At 41.7% G+C, this 9,804-nt stretch overlaps 1 protein-coding gene across 1 annotated transcript in view; it reads left to right on the plus strand.

The window, feature by feature from the left end:
- The window catches only part of TPGS2 (tubulin polyglutamylase complex subunit 2), a 24,431-nt gene that overhangs the window by 2,576 nt on the left and 12,051 nt on the right, over positions 1-9,804 (plus strand). The window contains exon 2 of the mRNA XM_009331559.1: positions 4,156-4,326. Within this exon, the coding sequence (XP_009329834.1) occupies positions 4,156-4,326 (171 nt within the window). The remainder of the gene's footprint in view (positions 1-4,155; positions 4,327-9,804) is intronic.

Genomic DNA, 9,804 nt, shown 5'->3' on the forward strand with positions numbered 1-9,804 from the left:
GCCCGTGCCACAGCCCTGCAAGCCGGGAACCGCAGGGCAACCCGTGGTGCGAGGCCCGGGCGCCTGCAGCGTTGGGAACCACGGTGCTGCTGCTTGAATCAGCGGCAGAAATCCTGAATCTCTCGACTTGAGAGAGCCCTACAGTTTCAAAAAAATCAAAGAAAGATAAAGGGGTGTTTTATTCAAAATCGTGCATAATTTTTAGCCTCTGTGGTAACATAGGGTCAGCAGGTAGCATGCCCGATGGAAGGAGTTCAGCGTGGTGCAGTGTTCTGGCAGAAGACTGACCTGTGAATCCGCTCAGGACCAACTCTCCATAAATAGTCACCCTGCAGCTTGTTCCCCTACCCAGGGACTTCTTCCACAGCGTGCCCTGCTTGCCATCTCCAGTTTTTGCTCAGGTCTTGAGCCTTCTTGCGTCCCTGCAGTTCCCCTTGAAGTTCAGCGGGAGTGCAAGGCAGCCAACATAAAAAAGTAAGGCTTCTCAGAGAAAACTTTACTCATGGCAGTAGAATCACAAGAATTGGTGGAAATATTTGCATGTGTAAAGATTTTAGCGTCAGACCTTTCATCTGTCAGCAGCGTGGGGCACAGAACTGCCATATTTGTATGGCTGGAAAGCAATACATCTATCCCAAGCCTTGCGTACAACAACATTAGAAATTGCAGTTCCAGAACTTCTTCCTGTGAATTTTAAAGCCAAAAGTGACCACTGTAATTACCTCATCCAACCGCTGTATTGCAGGACAGTGAGTTTCATCTGGTAACCTAAGTGTATCGCTAATTGCACATGCTTTTAGATAGCTGCTCAGACAGATGAGATTAAAAGATCAGGGCAATATTATTGCTGTTGGTTTCAGTGAGGACAGGACTTCATCCTCAATCTCTGTTCAGAGCTCTCTTACTGACTTATTATTGGACTTCTTGGGGGGGGGTTAGGTTTTTTTTTTTTGTTTTCCAGTTGTGAGGTCAGGATAACTTTATCATTCTACTCTGTGAGAGCATTAAAAAGGTGAAACTACTGATGATCAACCATCATGGCAAATGCTTCTTTGAAGTAGCTCTTTTAAAAAAATTACTAGCCCTACCCACATTTTCACCACGCAGGCTCAGATATGAGAGATTCGCATGATGTTAACTACATCCAAAAGTAATGTTGCCATATAAACTGTTTTGGGTAGGTGTGTTATTTACACCAGCAAGTTATGGCGATGCAGGTTTGGCCCTGAAAGTCCTCTAGCATCCCTTTCACATGGAAGGTGTTTCCTGGTTTGCGTTTGGGTTTTTTTGTTTTTCTGTCTGTATCTCTGATGACTTGTATTGTGTAATATAGCAATGTGCACCCCAGTCCATTGCAGTGATGTTTTACTCTGGTTCTTTTCTCTGTCTCTCCACTCATTCTGGGAATTTTGTGCATTTTTTCCCAGTGAAGTAGTCCAAAGCATGTAAATTGTGCCACCATATTAATTAGAATAGCTGAACGAATTGGGAAACATTACCAATCTGTTCAGTGTTTGTTTCTTTCAAATAACAAAGGGTATCTCATTCAGAAAGATGCCTTACTCGGTAGTTTGCAGCACTAGAAACTATATTATTTTAAATCTTCTTTTGGGAAGTCTTGTAAAGCCAGTAGATACTTTTCTGCCTACTATAACATAAAAGCAGTCATAGGCTTTTAACTCGGTTGAGTTTGTGAAACATTTTTTTCAGGAGATAGAAATGATCATGTAATGAAACTCAACATGCTCCTTTTAAGCAAGAAAACTTTGCACGTACAGTATATAAGAGCTTGAGGCCCAATTTTCCAATACCTTTATGGACAAATTTTCATGGCACCATTTCAAAAACCCTCCTTTAAACAAATTCTGTATATGAGGTTGGGGCGGGGAGGGGGTTGTTTTGGGTTTTTTTAACTTGTAGTCTTTGTGGAAGTCCCTACAAGGTGGGAGATTTCTCACAAGCATTATGGAGGTTATAATTTGAGGAAAAAAGAGAGACATCTTTCCTATTGCCTGTATGATTCATTTTTCTGAAGTTCTAGGACTAACAGCAAATTAGTCGATTGCTCACAACTAAATCTGAATGGGAGGTGTTAGCTGTTCTGGACTGCCCAGAGCAGGACCATACTTCACTATTTACAGTCATTATTAGATAAGAATGTAACTATTCAGACATTTTAAAAAGGCGCTGAGAGCTTATGCAACTTATAGGCAGCATTAGCAGTACCATAAGGACTGATAATGCTGATTTCCTGCTTCAGCTTTGTGTCAGACCATTACATCTACTCTTTCTGATTAATACTGCAAAGCATCTTTGGAAGCTTCCAGATGAAACGTCCTAAAAATAGGACAGAATTTACTGTGATCTTGATTCAGAATAGTTAATAGGGAGGAGTCTTCTGAACTAGTTAAGCTTTATCCTACAACTTTTGTCTAACCTAGGTGACTTCTTTATTTCTTCCATCTGGAACAAAAAGCAACCCACAGCAGACGACTTCTTTTCCTCATTAATGTTTAATGGCGCTCCCATCCATACCTACACACATCTGTTAAACGTGGTCTTCAGTTTACCTACAGGATATTTTTAATATAACATTCAGGCTTAAGACAGAATTTCTCTTTCTTTTGATCTTGGATTTGGTTCAGACCTCGTTAGAAGTTGCAGCTCTCTTGTTTCTAGACATCTTCTTTGGCTGATATGGTATTTAAACTTCCGTCATCCCAGCCAAGCCATTGTGCATGATGAATTAAACATCCCTGCTGTTTTCTTTGATCACAGAAATAACAATTACTCTGTTATTATAATCTCTTAACTTGTCATAAGGCTTGCATAGCTTAGATGGAAAAGACTGGTTAGATCATTGATTCCACACACTTCTTTAGAAGCAGAATACATATGGACAGCTTATATTTGAGGAAGAGACAGATCCCCCCGCCTTGCACCCATCTATTTGAAGCGAAACTTGGCGAAACATCGGAGTCTTCTGTATGTTGGGGCCCTGCATCAGCCAGAAAGATTACCTAGGTGACCTACTATGATTTATTTTTTTTTTTCTTTTTTCTGTCTTTAACTTGGAGTTTGGTTTTCTGGTGCTATGTTTTGTCTTTTAAATTATTTGACAATGTAACAATCAATACTTCCAATTAAAGTGAAGTTTAGACTTCCTGAAACTGAGTGCTGCTCTTCCACCATCAGAAAAGACAAGGGCAACACCATTGCTAGAATCAAAAGCCCAGCACTGGAGATAAAAAACAAAGCAAAGCTCTCTGGTGCCTGCCTTTCCTGTCTAGTGCACTGTGTATGTTTTACCGGAAAGCAATTACAATATATGTGACTGCTTTGGGAGCCAATAGTTTCACAGCAGAGCCGGTCTTGAAAGCCCTGCATAGTGATCAGTTCTACTTCATGGCCCTGTGTGCTGGGCTTGTGATTCCCACAATAAGTTAGTAGTCTTTCTGGACCTGACCCAAAGTGAATGAAGTCAGTGGGAACTATTTCAGTTGGCTGTAGATGAAGTAAAACATTATAAAATAATAAGTGCAAGGGAGACTGTTCTGCCATCATACACCTGCAAGGATAGCACCACGTAGATTAGTATCTTGCACTTATATAGCATTCTTTCCCATAAAATACTCAAAGTTTTTTATGAATGATGAGCTCAGTGCGCGTTACGAATTTGCATGTGTCTAGCTGGGATTCCAGAGAACTGATGTTTGCTCATGCAGGTCCCTTTGGCAGGATCAGATTCTGCGTCTGTTCAAACCCACTGAATCCAGCACTGAAGTGTGCCCGTCTTTGTGGAATACAGTTGTTAGCAATTCACAGCAACACTGCACAACATCTTGTGTCAAGCTGAGAATATCGTACCCAACTGAAACCACAGGGCATGCTTACAAAGAAAGATTCATCTCTCTTTTAGAGTTTGCTCAGGAACCCATGGTTCATTTTTTTTCATTAATCCTCTGCAAAAGATCACACCTTGAATACAAAATGTGTGTGTGTGTGTGTATCTATAAAAAAACATCAAAGGATGGCATTGTGTGCAGCACTGGGCATCCTCATGCCAAGACACGCTGAGTACAGTTACACAGAAAAAGAAAGCAACTGCTCAAGCAACAACAACAATGCTTGCAGTCATTAATGCCTTTTCCCCAGCTGTCAGTCAGGTTAACTTGCAAAATTGTCTGGCGCTCAGTGCTTGGTGTCACCCATGCCAGCTGTAAACATGCTCCTCTTTTCCTTTTAGAGACTTCTCCGGGAGTTGCTGAGGTGACGTTTGTGGAAAAGGAGCCAGCTGAACGCCACACAATCATTTCATGGGAGCAAGTGAGTATTTTTGTGACAATACTGCGGTGAGGTCAGTCTGAATGTGCAGCAGCCCATGGAGAATGTCAAATGCAATGGCTGCCTTGTGTTTGTTTCTGAGACAGGCTGTTACCAAGTTTGATGCATAGTGGAGCCTAAACAGATTTTTTTTTTTTTAAGTTGTGTATTACTCTGCCTTTTAGGCTATTAGATGCACCTGATCTGTTAGAGAAACTTCATCAGTGTGGGTATATTCAGAATGACAACTCTAAGAAGAAATCACATAACTGTAGTAGGGAGCAACAGTGGTGACTCAGTGAAGAGCAAATATTGTTCTGACTCAGGTCTGAAACCATTTTCCAACTCCCTTTCAAGCAAGCTCTTTATTATTCATGGCCATTAAAGGTAAAGGCCTCAAGCTGGAAAATACCACTGATCCACCCAGTTCATTCCAGGTATCTATTTCTCTTTTCAGTCTCAACTATTCACTTCCATTTCTCATAGCCCCTCCTTCCACCTTCTCTTTGGCTAACCGACCCAATCTTTTGGCCAAGGCATGTCCCATTGCCTGCTCTAGAAGACTATGAAGGACACATGCTGCCTTGACTCCGCTGACCTCACTGCATCAGACTATGTGACCAGAGGGCTTCTGAATACTGTCGTGTGACTCTGGTGGGCAGAGATGGCATTTTTTGTGCTCTTTTTGAATATACATGTGTTTGTCAGTCCCATGACTATGGGGGAGTAACTGCTTTCTAGGTATCACTCATATCTAGGGAAGGGGCAGAAGAAGGCCTGACTGGCCTTTGGAAAGAGGCATGGCAGAGGATGGAGTTGGGTGAATCATCCTCCCTCTGCTCCATTAGGGCTATGCCCTAGCGCACATGCTCCCAGAGACTGCACTTGTTACCACTACATAAAACAACTTCCCCTTTGATGACGCCTTGCCATTTACAGTTTTTCCTAAACAGCAGGGAAAAATCTTGCACTAGTTTTGGTAACGCCGTATCCCAATTAGTGATACTTATCAAGAAGTTATAAATCCAGGTCAGAATGTATGTGCTGTAAACGTGTTATTTATTGAAACTTGTACAGTAGCCATCCACTGTGGTCAGGCAGAAATGTCCGGTTTTTCAGGTTCATGTGAACTGATTCCTGATTTCTTGTAGCTGTTGTTCAGGTGTCAGATTAACTGAGCTGGAAAGTCTGAGGCACCCTGACTGTAAGCCAGCTCAGGTCTGGGAGCAGCAGAGTGACATTCGTTCATTCTTCTGTTCAGCAGAGAGGACTGCTTCTCCTGAACACGGTATTGCTCTCATTTTCAGGTGCTGCTACTCCTCCTAACTGAATTGGGTTTGTTTCAAAATTGAGCTATTCTTGTAAAGCCGAACTTTGAAATGCTGTAGCCAAAGCACTTCGCTCCAAAGATGTCAAAACAAAACTTCAGCTACCCCCTCACCCCAGTGGTGGGCTAAATTAATTGTGGAAGTAAATGGTGAAAATTAAATAGATACAGTTGAGCTGGACTGCTAATGACGAAGGACTTCGCTACCTATTTCTTTCCTTTTGGTTCCAGTTGCATTAGCAAAACCAGAAATCTCCCTTCTTGAATTAACAGATAACTATTTTCTTTTTCGTTCTTTTCTTGAGCTTTGGGTATGAAGTCTGATGTCTAACACGGCCCACACAATTGCAGTATGTGCTGCAGTGATGATTAAGTGCAAAAAATTCAGCACCACACAAAGCCCTTCCAGGATGAGCTTGCACCTCACTTTTCCTCAAACCCGTCCTACTAGAATTTGAATACAAGTTTATGTGTACCCGATATTCACTTTTATCACTGTTTTTTTTTTTCGTAGCCACTAGGTGGCAATATTTATGCACATAATCATTTCTCCATAGTTGAGGTTTTAACAAGATCTTGTCACAGGCTGTATTTGTCACTCCCCTCTATGTCTTTGGTTGTGCAAGTATTTGCGGGCTTTTTGTGTGAAAACTATTCCCGAAATTACATTCTTTTTCCAAAAAAAAACTCTCTTCGTTGAGACTCACCAAATAAAAGCTCTGTTCTTAAGATTTTTTTTTTACATTTTTTTCTAGAAGCCATTTTTCCTGTCCTGTTTCAGTTTTGCAACGGAAAGATATTTCTGCTGAGAGAAAATCTATGGTATTCAGAAACTTAAAAGAAAATCAACCTTTTTTTAATCATGAATTATAAAAATTATGTTCTAGTAATGCTGTCAATATGCTTTTTTTTTTGTCTCTATCAGCTGTGCTTGTTAAATTGGGCTGTGCCCGGTTTGTGCTAGTATTTAACTAGATACCACAATGGAAGTTTTTAAATCTTAGATCAGCTTGTTGAATGTCCATTAGCTGCCATGAGGCTTTGCAGGGAAAGGTGAGCTTCATGACAGGAGACAGTGCAGTAAGACAGTAGGAGAACAGAAGAGATTTTTTCCAATGCTTTCTGTAGAGGCAGAAAGAGCTGTTAAGTCTTACACTTCAGGAAATCAAACCTGGAATCAATCCTGAATATTTTCTTGGAAATCAGCACACTCGCAAAAATATTTAAGGTGTATGATTGTCAAGTGTTTACATGGGAAGCATCGCTTCCCCAAAACTTTCAAGCAGTTCAAAATATTTTAATAAAAACAGATAATTTTTTCACGTTTCCTGATATTTAGACCTACCAAGATATTATCTTTGCCCCAAGAAAGTGAGACAAGCAATAAAAGGGGAAATAGAGGCCGAGTTACCAGGTGGCTGGAACACCAGTGCTAATAACTGTATGTTGTCCTATAAACACATTCCCACTTCTAAAATTAGGCTGGCAACTGCCCTGCTCCCCTCCACGTGCAGTTTTTAAAAGTCGGTGTTATACTAAAATATTGCTAGAAGGCACTCTGGTACCTGCTGTGACAATGTCTGAACCACATTTTCTTTTTGCCTCAACCAGAAGAGAAATGTCATTCACATCATTGTTTTGATTTTCAAAAAATAGAAAATTGCATTCTGTTAGGGGGAGCTGGAGGTCCCAGAGCTCACCAGCACAACAGGCCAAGCAAAATGAAGGGGGTCATTTTGCCTGTTCCTCTAATTGGCTTGTTAGCAGCGTCTGAACTGCCCCTGGCTGGCTGTAAGTGATCCCTGCCCATCATGTTGCTGGAGCATCGATATTCCACAACTCTACATGGGAAATTTGTTGTTCCTCCTTGTGCACTTTGTCTATGAAGACTTATTTTTCTGTAATAAAACCATAAAAAAGCCCTCAAGCAGTCTGGTGCTTTCCTGTTGTGGACTGTCTTAGGCTGCCAGACAATTTAGAAACACTCTGCATGCAAATCTCAGTGGGAACTGCAGTGGTGGTTTCTGGCTATTCTAGAAGTCTTCCTCGTTGCTTCTACCATACCTTTTTTTGACTCAAAAGTATGCATGCAGGCATGCACATCCACAAGGATCCTTCTTGCCATCCTCCTTGTAATGTCCTCCCTCAGCATTAGGCGAGCCTGCCATCCCTGATCCCCAGGAGCACAGGATCTGACCATCTTGAACCTGCCTTGTGGCCCTGACCGTGGGAGAGGTGGGGAAGTGGATCCAGCAGAACCAATGCATGAGGAAAGGCATATTTCTTCAAGCTACATAATGGGGGGGAGGCTCAAGGACTTTTGGGAGGTGTATAGTGTTTCTGACACAGGGTTCCCCTCCTGTGGGGTCTTACAATATGCTGATTAAAAAATCGGCTACACAATGCCATCCTCAACAGAATTGCCAAATCCTGTTCGCCACCACGGGGGACAGGTCTACCCCAGGCCCATGCCTTTTTGGGCACGAAATCCAAGCAAAGTGATCTCCTAGGAGTCCCCCCCAGATCAGATTTATAAAAGGTGCCACAAGAATGTCTCAGTATGTTACATAAATTAACGTCTTCTACATTCACTGGCAGCTAGGGCAGACCAGTCATGAAACAGCATGACAGTAGGGAGAGAGAAAGGTGGCTGCTGATGTGCTCTGCTATGGGGAAGCCCTGAGAAGTGACGTATATCCCTTCGTTCTCTCCCCAGAAGTTGGATAAAACTCATTCCGTTTTTTAGAGAAGTCTCTCTAGAGCGATATGCTTTGATTGCTGTCCATTTCTTTAGTATATTTGCTTGGGAGGCATTGTTACAACAGTGCCTTAAGTGAATTAAGTGCCATATGTCTGTGTTTTAGCTCTGGATCCAGCGCTGATCAGGTCTTGGCAGTAAGGCTACCCTATTCTTCTCTTTCCTCAATGGGCTGTGCTTTCTTGGGAGACTATTTGGGGATATTATGGACAATAAACAAAAGAAATAGACCTCACACACCATATTGGACACTTGGGATATTTTGTTTTATGAGCTGATGAGTTTAGCCAGATGACTGGAGTGAAAACAGCTGCTTGCCAGGGCTGTGGTTAAGCCACTTCTGGCACGTTATTAGGAATATTGTATTTTATGGGACTGGAGATGACAGCCCTGGAAACTACCAGTTGAGCCAGAGGTGTACAGAGCTTGAGAAGCCATTTTTAATATGTAGTAGTGGCTTGTTTCTCTGGCTCTGCTGTCAGAAGACCATTGTTTTGAAGTCATGGGATCATGTGTCTAAGCATAATATGGCAGATTAGTCAATCCTTTCCGTCAGATGGGAGAGATGGATATTAGTGAAGCTTTCTATATAGAGGCCTTTACCTATAGACCCCAGATTTGCTCTGGTACAGCATTTTCCACTCATGTATTTTGCACCATCATTTGGAAAGTCATGCAAAGAGACATGGTTAGGAGAATCCTAAAATAAAGTGGGGAGGGCAGCCATTTGGAGAAACATGCACATGTTGATCTTTCCATCCAGAAAAGGAGGATTCAGAGCAGAAGGCCTATCCAGATGTGACTTTTTCCTTGTCTTAATCAGCTATGTTTGTTAAGTTGGGCTGTGCCCAGTTTGTGCTAGTATTTAACTGGATACTACAGTGGAAATTTTAAAATCTTAGATTTTGTCATCCCAATGGATCTGGTTCTCCTGCTTAGAGGATAATATCCATTGAAGTCAAGAAAGCTGTTCCCATATGTATTTTTACTGCTGGGGTAGATTAGTTAAAATTGGGGGGTTGAAATGGACTGAAAGTGCTCTGTAAACATTTATGCTCTTCTGAGGTTTTGTAGCAGGTCTGTCATATTTTCTTTCTTCATAGTTTTAAACCTAGTCACTGTGCTTACAGCTACAGCTTGAAATTGGAAGTGGTGAAAGCGCAGCATGAAGTTGTAAATATTTAGGACTGAGAACCCACAGAAGAAGGTGTGTTTGTTAAAGGCATTTGAAGAACTTCAGTTATGTCCATGTGGTTTAGTAATCTCCTGAAACTTACCACCAGGGCCTGCGCCATCAGCAGGCTCTTATCAAAGGACAATAAATTCTTCTCAAAACAAAGTTACTACAGTATCAGATTCTCTTGCTTTAATACCTGTTGCCTCTGAAGACTTTCCC

Source organism: Pygoscelis adeliae, unplaced genomic scaffold (assembly GCF_000699105.1).
Source record: "Pygoscelis adeliae isolate BGI_AS28 unplaced genomic scaffold, ASM69910v1 Scaffold68, whole genome shotgun sequence".
Lineage (NCBI taxonomy): Eukaryota > Metazoa > Chordata > Aves > Sphenisciformes > Spheniscidae > Pygoscelis > Pygoscelis adeliae.